The sequence below is a fragment of the Rhinolophus hipposideros genome, assembly GCF_964194185.1.
Source record: "Rhinolophus hipposideros genome assembly, chromosome: 3".
In the NCBI taxonomy this organism is placed as follows: domain Eukaryota; kingdom Metazoa; phylum Chordata; class Mammalia; order Chiroptera; family Rhinolophidae; genus Rhinolophus; species Rhinolophus hipposideros.
This window is the reverse complement of record NC_138049.1, coordinates 106,466,948-106,491,137: the sequence shown is the minus strand read 5'-3', so window position 1 is coordinate 106,491,137 and position 24,190 is coordinate 106,466,948. Positions and strand designations below refer to the sequence as shown.

General features: G+C 55.3%; 1 protein-coding gene across 1 annotated transcript; it reads right to left on the bottom strand.

The window, feature by feature from the left end:
• Positions 1-473: 473 nt before the first annotated feature.
• On the bottom strand, positions 474-22,670 carry NOTCH4 (notch receptor 4). Its single transcript, XM_081043891.1, has 30 exons — positions 22,476-22,670; positions 21,603-21,684; positions 21,151-21,443; positions 18,978-19,325; positions 18,760-18,882; positions 18,409-18,645; positions 18,160-18,315; positions 17,661-17,855; positions 15,959-16,072; positions 14,787-14,900; positions 14,582-14,704; positions 13,606-13,765; positions 12,852-12,997; positions 12,410-12,562; positions 12,102-12,219; positions 11,799-11,886; positions 11,275-11,428; positions 10,301-10,485; positions 8,637-8,889; positions 8,333-8,445; positions 6,975-7,498; positions 6,015-6,395; positions 5,741-5,916; positions 4,846-5,065; positions 4,602-4,683; positions 4,370-4,508; positions 3,557-3,852; positions 3,179-3,326; positions 2,589-2,686; positions 474-2,403 (listed from the first exon to the last, which is right to left on the bottom strand). Exons 1-30 carry the CDS (start codon positions 22,534-22,536, stop codon positions 1,693-1,695), a joined length of 5,991 nt encoding a protein of 1,996 aa, XP_080900017.1. The 5' UTR covers positions 22,537-22,670; the 3' UTR covers positions 474-1,692.
• Positions 22,671-24,190: the final 1,520 nt, after the last annotated feature.

Here is a 24,190-nt window from a genome sequence, read left to right as displayed (position 1 = left end):
GCAGGGGAAACTTTACTTTCTTCACAAATGAATGAGGGATACAGAAATGGAAAAGGGGAGGGCCACCTCCCTGGTTTGGTCTTTGTCCACGCTTCTCAGGCTGGCTGGCACCAAAATGGAAGCAGGACAGACACAATTTGGTCCTCTAATTGGTAACCTGTCATAGTAGGGAAGTTACTGCTGAGTAACTTTGAAGACAAAATGTGATAAAGCGATCTGGTTCTACCACCTAACGCCTTGCAATCTGGGCCAAATAAAATCTGTGCCTCAGTTTCTGAAAGTAAAATGGAGTTTTAATAGACCTACCTAATAGTGGATGTGAGGATTAAATGTGATAAAGCATTTGGCACATACGGAATGCTCAGTTGGTAGTTATTACAAGGCATTACCTCAGAGATTTTCGGGTTTTGGTTCCAGACCACCGCAATAAAGCGAGTATCGCAATAAAGTGAGTCACACAAATGTTTTGGTTTCCCAGTGCATGTTGTTTACAACTATACTGCAATCAAAATATTGTGTGCAATAGCAATGCCTTAAAGAAATGTATACACCTTAATTAGAAAATACTTTACTGCTAAGAAATGCTAATCATCTGAGCCTTCAGTGAGTCATCTTTTTGTTGGGAGAGGGTCTTACCTTGATGTTGATGAAAACACCTATTGGTGAAGTGCAACAAAGCAAGATAAAACAGGGCATACTTTATTAACTTTCAGAATGCCTCCTGCCCCCATGTCTTAGGCCCATTACTAGGTGTAGCTACATTGCTGAAAGGTGGATAAAGTTTGAGATGCCCTCTCCGCCTTCCTCTACTTGACGTGATTGAGCCCTTGGGAATCTCCCAAGTGGTTATAACTAAATGCCCTTGTGAGAGGGACAAAAGGTGTGAATGGGCTAGTGTGTGGTTTCACCTTGGCCTACTAGACTCTTCCTTTCATATGATACCCTAAATTAACATAGGATCCCCAAATCTACTTATTCTTGTTCATAAACTATACTCAAAGCCTCCATCTAAAAGCTGAATTTGGGGCACACAATCCTGAAAACAGGAATGCAGTCACTCCCTTATTTTTTCTATTGCATTCCCCAACCCCTTCAAAACAAGGTAACACTTTAAATCAGTTTTATTATCTGGTGACAGATTTCGGTTATTTGAGCTAGCAGTGGCTGGAAGAGTGGCACTTCATCCCTGCAGTGGTTTAGGGGGTGGTGAGAATGCAAGGAGTCATCAGCTGGAGAGGCCCTTGGTGCTCTCCCCCACCCCAGCACTCTCAATACCTGGCTCAATAAATATTTGGTAGCTCTTTGTGGGTAGTGTGATGGGTGATACACAGGCTCCCTTTGGGAACCATGTACTGTATAGGAAAGAACACCTTACATCCTCTCTGTAACTCTTGGTTCCAGTTCAGGGTACTTAGCACACTCCACCCCACCCTCCTGTAGACCTTCACCCTTATTTCCTGGGAGAGCAGCTGGGCCCGCTTCATCCCACCACCCTAAACCCTCTCCAGGGATGCGGATTCTCCACGTGGAAGACAATGACGGGTGTGAATGCGTACACACTCATTTCTGGGAAGGACTCCATACTCACGACTCCCTACTTTTGGGGCTCGAGAACTTTAAAATCTAGAGGACTTCCACCTGCCTGTCAGTTAAAGGTACTCAATTTTAGAATCCCTCCCTGCCATTAGCCTTCTATTTTTGACCCTCGCCTCCTGCATTTAAGGGTAACACTTGGTGGGTTGGGGGACTACAAGCAACCTGAGGGGATCCCCGCTCTGGGGACGGAGTAAGGCAAGGAGGCGGAACTGGAGTGTTGGAAGCAGGACCGCATGATCCCAGGGCCACCCAATCGCAGAGCCAGTCATCAGCGGAGGCCACACCCCCACTCCCGACCACGACACCAGATCTTCCCCGCAACATTGCAGGGTTGGGCCGAGGCCCGCGCATGCCTGCAGAAAACCTCCGGCCGCGGCGGGGCGGGCCTCCTCCTGCTCTTTTCAATAGGGTCCGGCACTGCGAATAGGCCCCGCCCCCATGAGAGGCCAAGTCTACGGACAAAGTCCGGGTTTGCAGACCTGCTCCGCCCCCAGGCGGGCCTGCTCCGGCTGACAGCGTCCGGCAGCGCGGCAGAGCCCCGCCCCCGCGCGGCGGCACGCTTCCCGACGCGGTCCGCGCACGCGCGAAAGCGCCCGCCCCGCGGCTGGGCGTGGCCTTGAGACGCGTCTCCGGTGGCCCCGCCTCTTCCAGCAGCGTCAGCAGATCCCAGTGGTTACGCTGGCGGGCGATGTCCTCGGGCGCTAGGCCAGCCTGGTCTCGCAGACCTCGGGCCGCCCCCAGCCCCAGCAGTAGCTGGGCTGCCTCTACCGCCCCTTCTCGGGCTGCCAGGAACAGCGGCGTCTGCTCCTGCGCGGGATAAAACCGCCAGGGGCGCGGTCAGGGAAGGCCACGCCTACAGGACTGGCCTTTCGTGACTCCACCTACTTGACTCTCGGCCCCGCCCCCTTCAGGTTTTGGGGGTTTCCTGCGCTTTCCACCTCTCTCTGGCACTGTTTCTTTTTCTTTGTGGGGAGCCCTCTACCCGGTCTAACCCTGCCGTCTTGGGCGTCTTTATCGGCTCCGGCCTGGAGAAGGCAGTGGGCGGCCCGGGCGTTGTTCACGGCGGCGGCCCAGTGTAGCGCGGTTTTCCCTGGAGAATGACGTGGGAGGTTGTTACCCCGAGGCTGAGGGCCAGACGCCTGGGTTCCCGTTTCCCACGGCTCCTAGGCTTGGGGGAAGGGCTCCTCGGGCCCGCCGGGTCCCTCAAAGGCGGAAGCGTTGCCCGGGTGACCGCCGACGGGCAGGAAACGTTGCCCCTGGTGATGTCATCGGTGTGCGGGAGGGACAATGGGGCATTGTTCTGGGTCTGTGGGACCGGGAGACCCCTCCCCATTCTCAGACAGGACCATCCTAGTTTCCAATGGGCTAGGGCAGTGTGTTGTTAAGGGTGTTGGGGGAAGACACGTGCTTCATACTGCCACTGCACCGCAAATTTACCACCCTGAGAGCAGGGTGAGAGGGATGGGAGGGAATCCCCCAGCCTCCAGTCACTCCTCTGCTGCTCCCTTCTTTTGCATTTTATCTCACACCCCATCTGCTCAGCTTGTATATAGCAAGCACATCTACCTCCCCAGATCCATACCCCATTTATCTCTGGCCCCCACATCTGCTTGGGCTGCAATCAGTTCTTCAACCAGGTCCTCCACCGCCAGCCTTGCCGCTAGCATCAGGGCGGTGGTCCCGTCCTCTGTCCGTGCATCCACTGCTGTCTGTCTGCTGCGGAGTAGGAGCTGGGGGCCAGAGAGGGACAGTGATCTCTGGTAAGTCCTGGGTTGCTAGCTCAGGCCCCTCACATTGTTAACCGCCTCCCAACTCATATTTGGCTGTCTGTTCTGGTTTCCCTTTCAGGCCCCCAGTCTCACATCACCTTCCTCTTTGCCAAACCCTAGAGGATGCTTTTGCCCAGCTTTACTTGGAAGTTTGCTCCCTGTCCTCTTCAGTGACCCCAGTGTGCACTGACCTGGCAGACCTCCCGAGCATCAGCAGCCACAGCGGTGTGAAGGGGGGTGCGCCCTGCTCGGTCTGGCTGGTTGGGGTTGGCTCCAGCCTCTAAGAGACGGCGGGCAGCAGTTGGCCTGGAGAATCGTGCAGCCAGGTGCAGGGGCGTCTCCCCAGTGCCCACTGTGTGAGCCTGGGGACAAGCCCCTCCACCTAACAGAGGTTCCCAGGGCTCAGGGCTTCCCAGCCATGTTCCCTGGAAGGTCCTGGACTCCACTCCCCCACAGTAGACTGCTGACATCAGGGGTGTCACCCCATCTGTGGGTGGGAGAGGAGGAATGGGAGACAAATCAATCAAAAGGACATAACTGGGGCAGGGTGGGGAGAACATGGAGGCTCAGGAAGAATCTCAGCCTGAGGTGTCAGGAGGCCTACCTAGCTCTTGATTTTGTGTGGCTTTAGTCAAGTGACTTCTCTACTTTTCTCTGGGCTTCAGTTTCCTCATCTGTGCAAGAAGCCAGCAGGCTTTAATTTGCTAACCTTCCAGAGCGGTGGTTCTCAAACTTGAGTGTGGATCAAACTCACCTGGAGGGCTTGTTAAAACAAGTTCCCTAGTAACTTGAAGTTTTGCATCAGTAGCTCTGGAGTGGAGCCTGAGAATTTATCTTTCTAATATTTTCCCTGATGATGCTGATTCTTCTGTTCAGGGACCGCACTTTGAGAATCACTGTTCTAAGGCATTAACTATAATGGTTGATTTTCCAGGTCTGATTATCAAAGCATTTTTGATTCTAAACAGGTTAAGGGGAGTTTTCGTCTTGGTCTGCTCACGCACCAGGTCCACGGGTGTCCACGTCAGGGACATCTATCTCAGCTTCCTGGGGAGGAGTCAGCATGGCTGCCTGGGGGAGCTCCTGACAGTCACCACTCAGAGGCCAGAGCTGGCACTTGGAGCGTGAGGCCCTTTCTTCAGCCTTGGGATCAGAAAAACAATCAGTGAAGGAGAGAGGCCTTGTCCGCTCCACCCCTCCATCACCTCAGGACCACTCATGCCCCAGTGCTTTTACCTGGCCTGCCTCCTCTTCTTCCTCAGGGCCTAAGCACATCATGATTCCATCCTCATCAACTTCTGCCTCTGGTTTCAGTGCCCTGGAAGAGGGTGGGTGGGTCCATGAGGTTTCCAGCAATCTTCCTAACCCTCTCCCCTTCCTCTGTCTTCGACTTCTGCAATCGCATCTTGTTGCTTCTGATCATAAATATCTCCCTAGGGAAGAGCCCCCTCCCTGAGCCCTGGCTCCTCCTCACTCTCACTTGAGGCCGATGCTGTCCTCGCCCAGTGGGGGCCGGCGTCGGCGGGGAGCTGGCTGAGTCCCAGGCCTTCGAGTGAACCCAGGGGGCAGCCAGAGAGCCCCGTGCTCTCGGCGCCGCCGCCGTATGAGCTGGAGGACGAGAAGAGCCCCGAGGGCCAGGAGTAGCACCCCGGCCACTGGTGAGCACAGCAGAGGCCAGGGAAGCTGGTTGGCAGGGGGCGCTGTTGGGAGACAGTAAAAAAAAGAAGCCATTCCAGGTGAGGCTGGGTACTACTGTGAGACCTTTAGGCAAGTGCAATAACCTGTTAGCCTCAGTGTCCTCATCTGTAAAATAAGAATAATAGCACCTACCTCAGTGGGGTTGTTGGGAGGATTAAAGGAGTTAATGCTGTAAAGAGCTTAGAGCGCAGCCTGGCATATACCGTGTTTCTCCCAAAATAAGACCGGATCTTACGTTAATTTTTGCTCCAAAAGACGCATTAGGGCTTATGTGTAGGGGATGTCATCCTGAAATATCATGCTAGGGCTTATTTTCCAGTTAGGTCTTATTTTTGGGGAAATAGGGTAGAGAGCACCATAGGAGAGTTCTTACTCTTTCATGTACTCTGACTGTTTGATTGGATACTCTTGGTCTAGTAGAGAGGATGGACCAGAACCCAAGGTTTGTTTTTGGGAGGTCAGTGACAGAGGGAAGGATAAAATACTCGGGAAATAAGAAGATTGTAGAGCAAATGGGCTACGAGGAGATCCAGTTAGAGAAAGAGGTGAACAAGGATAAGTTCCCACAACACGTATTTGGGTCCCAGTGGTCCTGTTTCATGTGCTCTCCATTGCTGGTTGCTGGCACGAGAGCTGGTGTGGGAGCAACATCCGGGGAACTGATGGGGGTCACCTACCAGTGTGTGCCCGAGGGTGGGCAGCCAGCAGGGGTCCCGGCAGCAGGGGCTCCAGGGCCTCCACTGCAGCCATGGCGGCAAGGAAGCGGAGCAGGAGCCCAGGGTCCCAGGGACAGCGGGATGCAGGGTGGTCAGGGCCGCAGTGGGACAAATCCACACCCATCACCACCACAAACCTATGGGGGAGGCACCTCAGATTCTTGTTTTAGTCCCTGGCCCCCTTCCCTCTGCCTGTTAAAAGTGTCTGGCCTGCCCCTCCACCCAGCCGCCTTACCCTGTGTTGAGGGAGTCCTCCTTGCCCACAGGCTGTGTTTGAGGGGTTGCTCTCCCCTGATGAGAGAGGTCTGGGGTTCCTCCTAGCTCCTCTTCGGCCTGGGCCCCAGGATAGGGGTACACCATGGCCCTGCCATCACTATCTTTCCTCACCCAGAGTCCCACCCTCAGAGTCAGGGAGAGCACCCGGGCCAGGGCCAGCAGCTGCTGGTCCAGGGCTGCGGGGCTCAGCACCACCAGGAGGGCCAGGGAGGGCTCCCCGCCTGCATCCCCGTCTTCGGGCCTGCAGTCGCCCCCATCCCAGCCACATTCTGGAGAGTTGCAGCCCTTCTCGCAGAGTCCATTGTGGAAGTGGTCACGGCAGAACTGGTCATAGGCTGGACTGTGGGGTGAAGAGAGGGGGACTCAGGACCCCCAAAGAAACCTGACTCCCTTCTTCATCCCAGAGTGCAGTCCTGATATTCCACAGTCTCTAGGGCTCTGTTGCTAGGTGCGGACAGCTCCAGAGCAATGGGCCGTCAGGCCCTGGATGGTAGGTGGTGCAGACACCCTAATGTCTACTGACTCCCTTGTCTCCTAAGACTGTCCCTTCTCCCTACCCTCCCGTGCTCTCCTGTCCCCTGAAGGAGGCCCTTTCCCTCAGGTATGCTTGTTGCTAAGGGAGATACTGCATGGCAGCAGGGCTTAGAGAGAGGCTTGAGGCCAGAGCTCCTACAATTCTCAGAGAGGAGCCACGGCAGAGGCAGTGCCCTTTTTCTTGGTCCCCCATTAAATACTGATGCTGCCCTATCCCCCTGGGTTGGAGTCTAGGGTCTTCTACCCCTACTTAGCAACGGTTGTGAGGGTGGAAAATCCTTGGATCTTGAGGCTGTGGTCACACTGTAACTCACAGGCATCCGTGTCCTTCCTCCTGCCCTAACCCTGCCCCACCCCCCACCCCAAGTCAGGGTTTCAGGCTCACGTGCAGGCTGGAGGAGTTTCACAGTCATAGCCATCAAACAAGCACTCTTCAGAGTCACACTGCGGGTGGCACTGCCCATCCCGGAAGAGAAGCCAGCAGCGGGAGTGGGAAGGGCAGCCCTTCCAGGGGTCCAAGACCCCCAGGGAGCAGTCCCCCCCATCCCAGTTTCCTTCTGGTCCACTGCAGCCAGTGTCACAGACCCCATCTCCACCTCTGCCCTCACACCCCTTTGCTCCGGCGCTCTGACAGCGGGGCCCTGGGGAGCTGGGAGGGCAGGAGCATCGAAAGCCTGGGCCCCCCAGCAGGGAGGTCTCTGAGCAGCTGCCATTGTGCAGGCATGGAGAAGGCGGGCCACAGCCTTGAGGAGCAGGTGGGGTCAGGCAGTCAGGACCCCCGTAGCCGTTGAGGCAGGCACAGCGGGGTGGAAAGCCAGACTTGGGGGAGGGCAGGCACAGGCCACCATGGTGGCAGTGGTGGGGGCCGCAGGAGGGGGCTGCCTGGCTGCAGGTGGGGCCATCAAAACCCTGTGGAGAGAAGAGGTGGGAGGCCCTTGGGTTATTCCTCTACTCTTCCTCTCCACTTCCTCTCACGCAAACTCCTGCATTAAAATAACTCAGAGGGTCCTGGAGTCTCATATTTGGAAGGGGCCTCAAGATAACATCAAGTGCATCATTTTACAGATGTTGAAACCATGTCCCTTGTTTTTTTCACACAGTGATATTACGGTGTGATGAAAGTAATGAACCACCGCTGTGTGCCACAACCTGGATGAATTGTAGCATCAGGAGGCAAGTCCCGGAAGACTAAACAATTAATAGAGTAATATTAATTGAACTAGTAGTATCTTAATCCTTGGAGATAGGATTACATACTTTCTCTTCCTCTGGAAGGGGAACAAGAAGAGGAAGGCATAAGTACATGTAAGTTATTGTTAACATTGTAATTCTTGGGTTAGGTTCATGGGTATTGTAAGAATAATAAAAAGGCTGTGCACAAACGAGTGATGTTAGTGTTTCAGGAACCAAGGCTTAAGATTAACCCGGTTTCGTGCATCTGAGGCGCGCGCACACACAGAATTAAAAGAACTAGGAACTTTTCCAAGGTCACGCTGCTTGACCTTGGGGACCTTTCCTTAGGCAATGCCCATGATTTCTGAAAATTCCATTTGTACTATCACCTGCCTCCCCTCCCCGCCATGTGCGTCTGAGAGCCACTCATCCCTGTGAGTGTGGGATGGCTTTCTCCATTAATTCCCACTACAGTGCTCCCCAGGCTCCCGTCTAGGATCCCAGCTCAGGCATTAGCACCTCGGGTCAGTGTTGGGGGCAACAGAGAAGTCAGTTTTGCAGGTCACTCACCTGGGGACAGTGGCAGGTGAAACCTGGGGATTGTCCTGCTGTGGCTTCACAAGACCCTCCATGGGAGCAGGGCTGGCTCTGGCAGGGGTCTATCTCCACTTCACACCACTGGCCTGTGGTGGGGGTGGGATTAGATGTCACACACACTGCCTCAGTCACCGCGTCCTGCCTCATTCCTGGGAGTCGGCCCAGCACAAGTTGTACAAGGTGACTAGGCTGCCTTGTGGGCGGGGAATGCCTGGGTTTCCACGGTCAGCTCAGTTGTGCCACAGAGATGCCTAGCCCTCCCGCCCCCCAGCCTCACCTGTGTGTCCAGGCAGACACTGGCAGTAGAAGGCGTTGGCTAGAGAGTGGCAGGCTGCAGTGCCTGTGGGGTGGCAGGGCTGGTCCAGACACTCATCCACGTCCCCCTCACAGCGCAGTCCCACAAAGCCTGGGGGGCAGGTGCAGTGGAAGCCTCCAGGTTTGTGGGTGCAGGTCCCATGGTTGTGACAGGGCTGGGATTGACAAGCGTCGGTTTCCTTTGAGCAGTTCTGTCCACTGTAGCCTGGGGCGCACTGCAGGCAAAGAGGGTTAGATAGGAAACTAGTAAGCAAGCCCAACCCAGCACTACAGGTCACATTGCCACTAAACATAGCTCCATTTCTGGTAATACCTCTCTCTCCAAACACACACCCGACAGGCTGTTGTGCTTTATTAATTTCTAGGCATTTAATGAATACCTATTTTGTACCCAGCACCATTTAGGCACTAGGAATACAAAGAAAACTAGAACTCATTCGTGCTTGCATGAAATTCTCAGGTAACCAGAGGAGGGAGACAGCTAGCATTCATTGCATGATTCATATAATAACCTCATAAAACCCTCTATGTCGATTATCTCATACGATTTTCACTTTACAGTAAAGGAAACGGATTCCTTGAAATATTAAGTGACTTGTGCAAGTCACACAGCTAGTGGGTGGCAGAGCTGGGATTCACTGCAAGTCTGTCACTCCATAACCGATGCCTTAACTATTTGCAGATTGTTTCGTTTCATTGATGAGGTCTATGCCATGTGCTGAGTTCTTGCGAGAGGAAGGCGAGAATACAGGAATGGAGTACCAGGAAGGCTTCAGAAAGATGGAGAAAAAGGGATGCATGAGGAAGTGGCCAGGGGGCTGGAAGAAGCAGATGAGGGAGGTGTTGTGAAAACTTCTGGAGGAGGGCGTTTCATGAAAGAGGAAGTAGAGGCGAGGGGCAGGTGCATGGGGTTCACTGGTAATCAGTACACTGCTTCTGTGTATGTGGGAATGTTCACCATAGTTCAAGAGGGTGGCTAGGCGTGTGTATGGTGCCTTCTAGCCATAGTGGTTCTGAGGTCAGGAATCAGGCTGCTCAGACTGGGACCCAGTTTTGCCGCTTCTGCTCTGACCGGAACCACGAAAGAGAGGCTGGATCCCAGCCGGGAGGAAAGTTCAGTACATGTTCCTGAGGAAGGCACCTCCCGGGCGCCCTCCGGTGGAAGAGGGGTGGGAGGCCCCCACAGAACCGGCAGCAGTCCCGTGCTGGAGGGTGTGGTGGGGAGAGTCGAGGCCTGCGGGCAGACAGGCCTGGGGCAGCCGGGCCTTGAACTTCACTATGAGAGGTGGGCAGCGGAGACACAGGTCAGCTGAACACTCTCAGCAGAGCGGCCTGGTCACAGAGCAAAGCTGACCGCCTGGGAGGACAGTGTGGAGGCAGGGACAATAGGAGGCTGATGCGGGTGTCCAGGTGGGAGGCAACAGAGGCTGGACGAAGGGTGGGCGAAGGGGGAAGGGGGAAGGACAGAGCTGAGAAATATTTAGGAAGTCAAATGGCATGACTTGGAGGTTGGCTGAGTATGTGGGGTACAGCAAAGGGAAATGGGTATGCAGCACCCACCCAGGACTACTGTTTCCCACATCCAGCGCCCCCGCCACCCCTCTCCCCTCTCCTAGACCCTCTCACCTGGCAGAGATATCCGTTGGGCTGGGCCACGCAGGTAGCCCCATGCTGGCAGGGCCCGGACTCGCATGGGTTCACCTTGTCCTGACACATACTGCCTTGGAATCCAGGGGGACAGTGACAGAAATAGGACGGGCCACTGTCAACACAGAGGCCTCCGTTCTGGCACAGGGACGAGACTGCTGCGCCTGGGGAGAGACAGAAGGGTCAGCAGCGCTGAGTGGGGTGGGAGGGTGCCAGGAGGCCCTTGGGGACCACTAACATTCCTGGGGCCTTGAGTAGTCGGTACTTCCTGACACTGACGAAGCTAAAACATCAGGATCCCCCCTGCTGGTTCTGCCAGGGCGGAGGGAGGTACCTCGTAGGCTTATCCGAGCAAGGTCAGTGATTCTTCTTAGAACAAGTCTCAGGAAAGAAAGAAGTCAAGGGAAACTTCAGGAGCAGGCGTTTGGTCACTAATGGCCCGAGTCTGTCCACTGAGTTTGCGTCCCCCTAAGTGTCACCGTTGGTCCCGTCAACCACCCTGCACCCCCAAGACTCCTTCCAGAGGTCTACCCGTCTCAAACCTCATTTGAGCAAGGGCTCACTCTGTCACCAGGCCGTTGGTGTAACTTCACGTGTGTGTGTGTGTGTATGTGTGTGTGTGTGGGGGTGACGAAATGAGCTGAGTGCAGCTGGGTTAAGTGTGGGCCTCTAGCAGGAATGGTACCGCCAGAGCCAAGCAGCTCCCCTCCGAGAGCTCCCTGCTGATGGGGTTAGACTGGAGTCTCGCTGACTGGGCTGCGTGGGGTTACTGCTGACTGCTGCTAGGAGCCCAGTTGTCTTAGGCCGCCTGCGTGTTGAGCGGTAGAATCAGTCCCTGTGGTTGGCTTGAGTTACTTGGACTGTTTTGCCCAGACGTTGTGTGGACGCCCTTAGGGAGGGGATAGAAGAGGGCACCCGTTCCCTCTTCACCTGCCCCCGAGTCGGGTTGGTACCTCGGCTCAGGGCGGCCTTCTGGCAGGAGGACAGCGGGGTGTTGCAGAGAGGCCCTGTCCATCCCTGGAGGCACAGGCACTGGAAGGAGGGCCCAGTCTGGAGGCAGTGGGAATTGTGCGGACAGGGATTCTGGGCGCACACGTCCAGCAGAGTCTGAGGGTGTGGAGGCAGAATGAGGCAGGACAGAACATCACCCCAGTGCCAGACGGGCCTCTGCCAACTCCAGCTCTCAAAGACCCTCACCTTTAAAACTCTCCCCCGAATGGTCTGGGACCAGGTGGTCCTCCCTGGTTTCCTTTGATACCCACATCCCGCCCGGAACAGTCCCTGGGATCAGACATTCTTTCAGTCCGTCACGTCTGTACAAACCTCAAGCTAGACCTCCACTCCTAAACTTCCAAGCCTCTCTTCATGTAGATGCCTCGCCCAAACATCCCCACTGCCCACTTTTAGTACCTGACACCCTCTCACTACAGCTCTCCAGCCGCTCCCTCCTCAGCACACCTGGCTCGGTGCGCCTCACCTGACAGCTGCTTCCTGTGTAGCCAGTGGGGCATAGGCAGCGGGGGCCCTGGGGGCCGTCTTGGCAGGTAGCCCTGTTCCTACAGGGGCTGGACAAGAGAGACACAGGCACAGTAGAAGGAAGGTCTGGGAAAGAAGGGGGAGGGGCAGGCACTAGGGACATGGAAACAAGAGGAAAGGCAGAGTGAAAGGGTATGGGATGTGGGCTTGGAGGCAGCCTGGAGCCCCGGAGGAGACGGAGAGGAAGGGTGGGAAGGCTGAGGGGCTCCCTCCCGTCCTCCAGGACTCTTTGTACCCTGCTTACCTGTCCGCGCAGCTGGGATGAATCCTTCGCTCACAGTGTGCGCCCTGGAAGCCCACGGCACAGAAGCAGAAGGAGGTGCCAAGCCTGTTCACACAGGTACCCCCATTGAGGCACGGGGCTGGAGAAAGGGGGCTGTGAGGGCTGCGTCACTTGCCTGGAACCTCAGTCACACTGCGTACAGGACACCCCCCACCCTGTCAAAACACCAGCTCACTGTGTCCAGTTTTTGAAAAAAGTACGGCACAAACACACCGTGAGCAGGGCCTCCATCCTCTTTTGGCCCAGCCCCAGGACGCGGTAGTACTCACCAGAAGCACAGTGGTCGGTGCTGGTTTGGCAGTGGCGCCCAGTGTGGCTTGGAGGGCAGGTGCAGGAGTAGCCCCCAGGGCTGGGGCTGCAGGAGCCACCATTGAGACAGGGCCCCGAGTGACATGCTGTTATCTCCTCGCTGCAGGTGGGCCCTGGTGGAAGTGGGTGAGGTCTGAGAAAGGGAGCCCTCCTTTTCTCCTCCCTCTCCTCACTTTCCCTCCCCTTTCCTTTTCTTATCCGCATCCCTGTTCTCCCTTGTCCAAACTCTTTTCTTTTCTCGCCACCTCCCGCATATCACTTGTGTCCCCTGCAGCCCCTGTCCATCTCTCATTGGTGGCAACCAAAAAGACCCAGAGCCCGTGGACGCATGTCTCCACTGGTCTTGCCCTTGATTCAGAGGGTGGCCAGCCCAGGGTGTATGTGGGTTAGGGAGGGCCTCACCTGTGTAGCCTGTGGGGCAGGTGCAGTTGTAGCCGGAGGACTGGGGGTGGCAGGTCCCCCCGTGGGCACAGGGTGTGGAGACACAGCCTCCCAGCTCCGCCTCACACTCCGGTCCTGTCCAACCCATGTCACACACACAAGAGGATCTGGTCATAGAGAGAAAGGGGAAGGTTTCCTCTTAACGTATGTATCTTCTCCCCTCTCCACAGACCCCTATGACCTCTTTTTTTGTCCCTGAGACTCTGACCCCTTTCTTCAGTGACTTCGCTGTCAGCATTGCCCCACCCCCTCTCTCCATGCTCATTTTCTTCAACTAGATATGAATATATGTATGTATATTCCTTCTATAATTTGTTTCTTGTCTGTTTTTCCTCGTTAGAACGAAAGCTTGAGAGCAGACACTTTGTCTCTTTTGTCCTGTGCTGTTCCCCCAATCCCTAGAACAGCACCAAACATAGTAGATGCTCTATAAATATTTGTCTAATCAGTGATGAGTTGGCCCTGGGATTTAGTGCTGCTCTTCTTTCTGCTCTGACCCCCTAGTTCTCCGTGCCTCCCACTGTTTATGAACTCTCCCCTCACTGGATACCACTCACCAGTGGAGCCCTCCCACTGGCTGTGAGGTCAGAAGTGCCATCTCCTTACACTTCCCTGTTGGTCATTTCCCATAGACTTGCCTCTCACTGGCTGTCTTCTCCTGCCCTAGCTGAGGACCGGAGGTGTGTGCAAACGGGAAGGGCCTGGAACGCGTTACCTGTGGCAGTGCCCATGGAGGCAGGTGCAGTTGTCCTCAGTGGGAGCACAGCCAGGGCTTCCATCCGGGCAGAGGCACTGGGCCTTGTCCTCCTGGTCCTGGCATTTTTGCTTGGGCTGGCACAGGTTGGGAGCACACAGGGGAACCTCACAGAGATGACCTGGGGTGGGGCATGGGTGAGAGAAAAAACAGGGTCCCTCCATGTCCTTGATGGGGCCACAGGCCCCTTCTTACGCACTACGTGCTTGCCCACCGCTCATGAACCTGTCCTTCGGTGTCTCCCTGTTGCCTCAGGACACTGTCTACCTTCCCTAGAACGACAGCCAATGTCCTGCAGGACGTGACCTCTAACTGCTGTGTTTCTGTGCCGTCGCACCGTAAGCTCTGGGTGTGCTACTGTTCCTGAAGCGGGGTGTGCTCTTCTTCCCTCTGCGCCTTGCGCATGTGGTTATCTGCAGCTGCAGCATGCTGTCTGGCATTGTGTCTGGACAAACGCCTACTCATCTTTGAGCGTCAGCCCCTGAAGCCTTCTCATCTCTAGTCCTCTGTGCGCCTAGGGTCCTGCGCTTTCCTCTCAGAGCACCTCTCTGGGCCGTAATCAGCCAGACTTGTTGGTCCTTCTGCCCTAGACATAAAGCCACGGGATGATAGCAGCTGTCTTCCTCAGCTCTGGGTCTGCGTCTAGCATAGTGCACCCTTAAGAAATGCTTGCTAAATAGGCAGGTGAATGGTTTGCCTTTGAACTCTGTCCTCCGCTCCTGAACCCCAAGCACACCATTCACGCTGGGCCCAATGTAGCACCCACCCTCAGCCCCATGGTTCTGCAGCCGTGCAGGTTTTGCAGTGAATAACTTTAAGGGGTTCATTCTCATTCTTTTCTCACATCCCAACCCTCAAACACCACCAGTGACCTCGGCACCACCCCAAATGGACTCAAGTATCCCCACCAGTACTTGCCAACGCTTCCCCTGCTGACCTGTGAAGCCAGAGGGGCAGAGGCAGAAGAAGGCTCCTGGGAGGTCAAGGCAGCTGGCGCCAGTGGGGCATGGGCCACTCAGACACTCGTCCACCTCCACCTGACAGCGTGGGCCTTCAAAGCCTAGGGCACAGCAGGAAGGGCAGGGACCTGCGTGGAAGTCGCCCCTGCTGCCCACCCTCCCTCGGTGTTTAAGCCCATTTACCTGGGGCACACTCGCAGTGGAAGGATCCAGGCTGGTCCTGGCACTGCCCACCGTTGGCACAGGGAGAGCTTCCACACTCGTTGATGTCCTCCTCACACCGGGATCCTGTGAATCCTGGCGGGGCAGGGAGTGGGCGGGGACACATGGTGCAGGTCAGTTTTTTCCTCTTCTCTGGATTTAGTCGGGAGTTGGTTACAATTGTTTGACTGAGCTTTCATGGATTCAAACTAGAAATTAAGCGTTTAAACTGATGCCTAGCCTTCTTTCTACATATACAAAAATAACATTGGTACAAATCAAATGGCTTGGTTTGGGGTTTTGTCTAAATGTGTCATATAACGAAAGCGCCAATGTGAGGGCTTTCCAAATAGTGATTCGGGTTTCAGGACATAACAGAGTGTAACTTGGCGTATTCTTCATGTAAATAAGGCATAACTGGGTATATGTACAAATGCTGAAAATACATTTTATTCAAAGCATAAACACCAGTCCTGGCCCTTCCCGTGGCCAGGAAAGGTGGACCTGTATGGCTTCCCAGAGAGGACACCTGGGGTAAGTACACAGGACCGGAGGGTGAGGCAGGCAGGTGAAGCTCGGCCACCTGTCAGCTGTCACTTTGGGCAAGCTACTCCCCTTGGGGCTCCAGTTTCCTCCTCTGCAAAGAGGGTTAATAATGGAACCTACCTCAGGGTACTATTAAAAAGAGTAAATGAGACAATGCCTGAAAAGTAGAGAGCCAAGTGTATGGCCTGGAGTAAATCTTCAGAAAGTGTATGGCCTGGAGTAAATCTTCAATAAACAGCAGTTGTTATCACAGCAGGGGACAAGAGAGATGCCTGATGAGGGTGGAGGAGACCTGGGGCGCTCTCCCTGCATCAGTGGTGAGCAGTGCCAGGATCAGCCTGGGGCCCTGACAGGCAGGGAGCACATACAGAGGGCTCTGGGGGACCTCGGAAAGGAGGGCGTTTGGGTGATTTGGCATGACAGAGACAGGGTGGGCGGGTAAGCAAGGGAAGATTCAGGAGAGGTGACCGAAGAGAGTTCGGGGAGCAGAGGAGTTGGAGAAACGGAGACTCCTTGGTAGGCCAGGAAAAGGTTCAAGAGCTGGGGACCTGAGCTGGGGAGGCCCAGATGCCAGCCAGCAGTGGGGCCGGAGTGGAATCCTCACTCACCAGGCAGACAGACGCACAAGAAGCTGTTGCGCTGGTCATGGCAGTCCGCCTGGTTCAGGCAGGGAGCTGAGGCACACTCATCTGTGTCTGTGTCGCACAGCTGCCCTTCTAAGCCTGAGGACAGGGAGCTGTGGTGAGGGCTGTGGCTCACCAGCTGGTTCTGCCATGGCTGCTCATCCCTGCTGCCCAGGAGGCCCAGGTTCTAGAACCAGCCCCCCCCACCCCTGGCCGTGCCCCCATCCGACAGCCCCCCAGGGTGCTGTCTGCATGTGGGTTGGAGAGATGAGCCCTGAGGCCCTGCTGCTCTGCCGTGTGGCTCTGCCGCCTTCAGGTGAGAAAGCTGAAGGAGCACCCGCGGTAGGACAGCGAGGACGTGCCTTTGGGGCCATTCCTCTGTGCGTGGAAGGCGGCTGATCAGCCTGGAGGTCCCAGAGGACAAACGAGACAAGTGGGCATCTGCCTGGAAGTGATTCACTCTTGTTCTACCTGGGCAGGCCTCTGTGCCAGGGAGACCAGGGCTCCCCAAAGGGGGCATGTGGGAAGCTGCATCGCTCCCATCTTTGTCCCGTTTCTTTGGGCTCGTCCTGGTCTCCACTGTCTCACCCTGAACTGAAGCGGGATCAGCCCCCGGAGCATGGCTGCCTCCCTCTCCTGGCCTGGGAAGGCTGCCTCTGAAGCTCCTTGATGCCCACAACCCTGTCCCTTGGATTATGGAACAGTTTCCTCAGTGTGTTTCCTCGGAAGCCACTCAGCTTAGGCAGGCAGTGCAGTGTTGTAGTTAACGGTATCGAAGCCCTGGGTTTGAATCTTGGCTCTGCCACGTACAAGCCAGTGACCTTGGACAGGTCCTTTCTCTGTGCTTCACTTTCTTCATTTACGAAATGGGCAAGTAACAATGCTGACCTCGCAGGTTATGGTAAAGATGAGACAATGCGTGTAGGCTGCTCAGATGGTCCCTGGCACAAAGGAAACTATTATTTTTGTGGTTTCATTCCGATCCAATACTGGCTCCGTCACTATCTCCCTAGGGAGACCCCCCCTTTTGAATTCTTTTTAATTAAAGTTTATTGGGGTGACACTTGTTAGTAAAGTTACATAGATTTCAGGTGTACAATTCTGTATTACATCATCTATATATCACGCTGTGTGTTCACCACCCAGAGTCAGTTCTCCTTCCATCACCATATACTGGAGACTTTTCCCCCTTAAAACTGGTTTGCAGGTAGGTGTAGCCCTGCAACATTCCTTTCCTGTTGTACCAAGTTCAAGCACACAGGCCCATCGATGGGGGATGGGAAGGCTTTACCCTCAGTCCCCACAGAGGAGAGTTCCTGTGATTAGGAGAAGCGTTGCGGGCTGGCATGAGCAGTCTGCAGCATGAAGAGTTTTAACAGCTGTTCTGCTCTCCCTTGATGGGCCTCTGTGTCCAGTGGACCAGGCTGTATACTCTACAATGACTACAAAGTGAATGCTTCCCCCTCACCCCGAGTTGAGCAGTGCACAGCCTCACTACCACTGTGGCCGCCCTTCTCCCAGGGGCCACGGGTTTCCTAGAGTTGTCACCTGGGGGTGTGGAGAGGAGAAGCATTCTTTGGTAACCGACCTCACTGGCCTGAGGCCATCTATGCTCTGGAGGGGCGATGCCCTGTGGGTTCGGAATTAGTCCTGTCTCTTCTACCCAAGGCCCCCACCCAGCTGGTACCTGGTGGGCAGAGGCAGTGAAAGGTGGCGAGCAGGTCCAGGCAGGTGCTGCCTGGGTGGCAGGGCTGGGACAGGCATTCATTGTGATCGGCCTCGCAGCGGGAGCCCGTGTAGCCAGGGGGACAGAGGCAGTCAAAGGAGCCGGGGGTGTTGAGGCAGGAGCCGCCGTGTTCACAGGGGCTGGGGCCTTGCTGTGCTGGGAGGAGAAAAGAGGAGGGAGTCCACAGGGGCGGGAGTGGAAGGGCAAGGGGGCCAGACTGCCAGGGCGTCTATGGTGGCCTGCTTGTGGCGATGGGAGCAAACTGGGGAAAGGGCTTGTGCCTTTAAGACGGAGAAGGACTCAATGGGGCCTGGAAGGCTGAGCATTGGTGAGAAGGCCAAATCTGGGCATATTCAGGGCAAAGAGTTGTTTATGTTTTTAATTTGGAAAACAATTTGCCTATCTTCTGTGTAGAGGCTATCTGGGGGCTCAGAGAGGATCTGAAGTGGGGGTGCCTCACCCATTTGACACTCGTCCAGGTCCTGGTGGCAGGTGGGCCCTGAGTATCCAGGCTGACACAGGCAGAGCGTGGCGCCCGTCAGGGGGTTTGTGCTGCACTGGGCTTCCCCATGGCACGGCTGACTCAGACACATGTCCTCCATGTGACACAGCAGTCCTGCAGGTCAGGTGGGGGAGTCTGCCAGCTGCTCTCCCGCGTCTCTCACATGCCCGCTCCACCTCCCACCTCCCTGAGGTCTCTGCCCCACACCTGTGCGGCCTGGCGGGCAGAGGCAGGAGAAGGAGCCCACGCGGTCAATGCAGGTAGATCCTGGGGCACAGGTGGCAGCGACACAGTCATCCACGTTCTCCTCGCAGCCTGCGCCTCCCCAGCCGCTTACACACACACAGTGGAAGCTGCCAGCCAAGTTCTGGCAGGTACCCCCATTCCTGCAGCGAGGGGCACCCTGGGCCTCACACTCGTCCACATCTTTGGAGCAATCCCAGCCTGCAGGAGGGTGGGAAGGGGACAAGGGCTGGAGCTGGGGGCGCCGTGGGGAAGGGAGGCCAGGGGCTGACCATCCGGGCCACTGGTGCCATGAACTTGGCTTAAATGACTCACCTGTCCAGGCCTCTGGGCAGAGACAGGTGTAGGTGCCCAGCCCATCCTGGCAGGTGCCCCCGTTCTGACACTGGTGCCTGGCACAGTCATCTGTGTTCACCTCACAGCTCGGGCCTGTGAAACCTGACAGGGTCATGGAATCAGCTGAAGGAGGGGACCCAAGGGAGACAACCTCCCTGCCCAGAAAGGGACTGCAGAAAGCCCCTGTGAGAACCCACCTGGGGGGCAGAGGCAGAGGTGGAAGGTGGAATCTCTCCCTGGAGCCAACTGGCAGGTGCCCCCATTGGCACAGCCCGTTGGAGGGCAGTGTCCTGGCCAGAGCTCACAGTGTGGACCTTCCCGCCCCGCGGGGCAGAGACACTGGAAGGACCCCAAGGTGTTATGGCAGGAGGTGCCTTTGGGGCAGGGTCCTGGGTCTAAGAAACACTCATTGACATCGTGTTCACAGGCGTGGCCCTCGAAGCCAGGTGGGCAACGGCACTGGATCTGGGGGTAGGTGGCCAGGCACACCCCTCCGTTCATGCAGGGGTTGGCTGAGCAGAAGTCCCGAAGCTGGCACTGTTCACCTGAGGCAGAAGAGACAGGGGCCTGTTTCTAGCACTGTACAAATCCAGCTCATCTGAGGTAGCCCAACTCTCACTCTGCATTCTCTTTCTAATGTTCATATTTCCTTCCCTTTCCTCCCAGACCTTCTTTGCCCTGTCCCATCACCCCTTGCCTCAGTGTTGCCATTTCTGGGGAGGATTATATCTGGAGTGACTGTATTTTCTATACTGAAAACAGGACATGTAGCTATCGGTGGAGTAGTGCGCATCAACCCTGCCTGGGAAGGTCTGGGACACAGGGTCGCTTCAGTGGTGACCTTGGTGGGGAGGTGAAAAGCATCAGCTTCCGTAGGCAGGAGACTCAGCACCTGTTCCACAACTGTTCGTGTGCTCCTGGGCAGTCGTCTGACCTGTCTCATCCTGATTTCCTAGTCTTCAGGCGGATGTAACAATCCAGACAGTGATAAGGAAATGCCCCTCACAGCCGTGCACACTAGTGGGAATGGTAGCAGGGGCGGCAGCCACCGTTCATGTGCCAGTGCTGTGTGCCAGGTGCTGGGCTCAGTAAGCACTTCCTGAGCACCACCACCTTTTCTCCTCTCAACAGCCCTATGAAGTGTGGACAGCAGCTGACAACCAAGGACCAGAGAGCTTAAACATCGGTGGCAAGGTCACATATCCAGTCAGTGGCAGAGCTAGCATTGGACCTGGGGAAGGGACTGCCCCAGAGCCCCGACTCTGAAGCACAGCCTGGCAAATTGCCAATGACTGGCCTTGTGGTCACACTGCTGGTCTCTCACACAGTCTCAAGCCCTGTTTCCTCAGAATTACCTGGGCAGCTTAAAAATTTCCATGCCCTGGGCCCACTCCAGACCCGCTGAGTCAGATTCTCTGGGATGTGAGCTTTGGTATTTTTAAGGCTTTCCAGGTGATTGCTATGTCCAGCCAAGTTGGAGAAGCTTTGCCTCTAGGCCGCCCCTCATGGGAGCACCCACATTCCACAAACTTTCCTACCCACATGGCCTTTGCTGCCTGGTCTAGCCCCTCCATCCCGGTCTGGTCCTGTGGAGCTGTCCTCTTTGGGCCTCACAGCTCTGTCCACGCACCCTGACCCCCTCCTTCAGGTAGCACACCCTGCTCGTCATACGTCCTGCTCTCTTGCCCAGGGCTGCACTCCTTCTTCTGGGATGGGCACCCATTCCTCTCCCTGGGTCAGATCCCTCCCACCCCCATCACACTGAGGTCTTTTCAAGTGATGTGACATTCGGGTGTTCAGAATGCAGCAGTCCCCTGTTGTGCTAGGCTTCCTCTAGCTACTGGGACAAGGGGAGGTTGAGGCAGTTGGGAAGGAGGTCAGGGTGGTACACTAATGGGGGATCATAGGAGCTATATACCATGTATCCCCAAAAATAAGACCTAGCTGGACAATCAGCTCTAATGCGTCTTTTGGAGCAAAAATTAATATAAAACTTTGTATTATATTATATATATTATATTATATTATATTATATTATATTATATTATATTATATTATATTAAGATTTGGTCTTATATTGTAGTAAAATAAGACCGGGTCTTATATTAATTTTTGCTCCAAAAGACGCATTAGAGCTGATTGTCTGACTAGGTCTTATTTTTGGGGAAACATGGTACCAACTCGTCCAGAAATATTTCAGCATTTTAACAACCAGTACAACCATGCTGGTGAGTGTCGGTCATGGGGAAATGGGTCACCAAGAATCGGCTTGTAGATTCTCATGGCCTCTGGCCTCACACGGCTAAACCATCTTTCCTCCCCACAGCGCAGCCCACTGCTCCTTCTTCCCCCACCCCCATCGGTGCTCACCTGTCCACCCAGGTAAGCAGGAGCACTGTGGGCGTCCAGAGGCCTGGATGTGGCAGTGGCCCATTTTGGAACAGAAGGAAGAACAGGGGTCGTTGAGCTTGGCCTGGCACCTCTCGCCAGTGAAGCCAGAGAGGCAGGTGCAGAAGAAGCTGGGGCTCACGGGAGATGGAGGGCTGGGGGCTCCTGGGAGGGCAGGGAGCAGGGCTTGGCAGCTGCCCCCGTTCTGGCAGAGCTGGGCATCCTGGCAGGGGTCAGGAAACTGGCATGTGTCACCCAGGAAGCCAGGGGCACACCTAGTCCGGGAGGACAGGAAAACGCGTGTCACTCTCCCTGTTCACCTTCTCCCATCTTCCTCCTCTGCCTGCATTTGCTTCCTTTCCGCCTCCTCCCGTTCTCCTCCCCCCCTGCTTTCCCTCCCCCTTTCCAGCCCCCACTCCCACAGGCACACTCACTGGCAGGTGCCTTGGCCCTCAGAGAGGCTCAGGCAGGTGCCTCCGTTGGCACAGGGTCCTGAGGAACTCCCACAAGGCAGCCCTAGGGATGGACACGAGGATGAGATGGGAGCGGCGAGCCTGGTGCTCCACTGTCCGTGTTAGGTGCTCCAGAGGGACCTGCCTGCAGCAGCCCCAGACATGCACCCTAAATTAGCTTTCATAGCCCGTTCCCAGGCCCCACGGGGTGCTTGCCCCCGCCCCCTAGATCCCGGGACTCTCACTTAACTAATCCCCACCCCCCTTTCCTGTTTTTTTCTCTGGCCTCCCAAGTCCAGCCTCAGGCTCCATCCCTCGGAAGCAAGACAACAGGGATCAGAAGGGGGGCTGAGGGGACTCCTGGGAGGTGAATGGCTGAGACAGTGAAGGGATTTCCTCCCGGAAGGGCCCAGCAGGGAGCCATCCGGGGGATGGGGACAGTTGGACCGGGAAAGGAACTTGGTGGGCCCTTGACCTTTCCAAGTCTCCATCTCTTGCTTCCCTCTCATCTCTTTCCCTAGCAGGTGGCCAGTCTGTTCTCTTCCCCTCCTAAACATGATTTCAAGAGCCCGCTGTCCCCCAGCTCCAGGGCTGACTGGGTTCTCCCTGGGGATGGGGACACTCTCACCCAGCCCCCAACAGTTACCACCTGGCACCAGGCCCACAGCCTTGGTGTGTGCTGGTCTAGCGGCAGAGTTGAGTTGTCTCTCCCTGCAGGATGCCCCCATTTAGGGGCTGAGAATCTCCTCCATCCAGTGTCACCTCCAAGCACAGGGCTCTGACCCCTGCCCCCAACCCACCAGACATCTTCCTAAGGAAAATGGGTCCCCCCGTCTCTTCCACCCTGTGCCTCACCTCTGGTCTCCACGACTGAGCGACACAGCAGCGACAGCAGCAGCAGAAAAGGAGGCTGCATTCCAGAGCTCCGGCCCCGAGCCCAGGTCTGCCTCCTCAGGCCAGGACCCTCAGAGCCCGGCAAGGCAGGAGCCACCACCTCGGCTCCAACAGCACCTTCCTCCTCCTCCTTGGCTTGTGGCAAGCCTCACGTCTGAGCTGTTTCCTGAGTCACACAATGTCCTGGACACCCTAATGATGGGGGGGAGGAGGGAGGAACTTCGAGGGGGATGAGGGAGGGGCCTTCTGTCCCTGACACCCCCTGGGGGGGTTGGACAATGTGGCTGGAGAGCAGGTGATGGGAGGGAAGAACCGGGCGGTGGGGGGGGTGCCCTGGGGATAGTCCCCACCCTTTTGGTGATGTGGTCTCTCTTTTCTAGAGAAGGGAATTGCAAGGTGGCCGGCTGTGCTGGGAAGGTCAGGACCTGGAAACAGGTGTGGAGTGGTGGCAGACTTCCTGTTCCTCTCCTCCGGAGAGGATGCTTCTTTGCGAAGGCCGTACAGATGCTTCTCAGAGAATCTGCAACTTTCCGTAAGTAAGTTGTAACCAGTACCGTTGGTGGAGAGAACCCAGGGGACTTCTAGGCCTTACCTTGGCTGCCCTTCCTGGGGGCTTTTCTCCTTTTGGGGAGTGAGCAAGATGCTGGGCTGGTTTTGGGGGAAAGTTGGCCTGCCTTTGCAGGAGAAGTATAAGATCGTCATCAATGATAAATGAACATCTGCACTAAATTCTGCAGTCTGGATTATCCACAGCAAACACTTCCCCTCCATGTCTCCCTCCCTCTACTACACTGGTCCCTGGGATGCAAGCGATGCCAGGTGTTAACTTTAAAATTGGAGTGAATAAAACCACACAGGAGAATTCATTGCCCTGACTCATCCTACTTTCTTGAGTAAACCCAGGACTGCTTTGGGGTCAGTCCCCCCCAGATTTCCTCTAGGACCTCAAGACTGAGAGTCCAGGGTGTGGAGGTGTCAGCGGCAGCTGTGCGCAGCCCCCCAGCACCCAGGCATCCACACTGCAGCTCGGGGCACCCTAGTACATTCCTCTGCCGATGAATATACGTTGCCAGCACCATTTAAAAAAACTCATTTTGAAATAATTTAAAACTTACAGCAAAAGGGCAATAATACTAAGAGTAGATTCCAGGATACTCTTCACTCAGATTCACCAGTCGCTATCATTTGACCATTCGCTTTATGATTATTTCTCTAAATACACATTAGGATTCTTTTCTGAACCGTTTGAGAATAAGTTGCGCGCATGATATCCCTTTACTTGTAAACACATTGTTGTGAATTTCCCATGAATAAGAACATTTATTTCACATCACCACAGTAAAACTTTCAAAATCAGGAAACTGTTAAACAAAAAATTTTAACTTCCATAGCTAAAAGTCTTTTTAAAGAAAGGTTTTATTGGGCCAACAATGCTAGCCAAAAAGAGCAGTCTTGGGGCACGGAGTCTAAAAACCACCTGCAGCATGGCGAGGTACGAAAGACAATATGTCCTTAGTTGAGGAGTTTTGCAAGCATTTTTATACATCAAGTAGCGGGGAGAAAGGTGTAACCCGTTCTGAAAGGATTTACGTTGGCAATAGACAAGGGACGGAGAAGGTGAAGACTGACTATTTCTGGGGTAGGGGCCGCGGAGTTTGCAGGGCAGATGTGTCGCT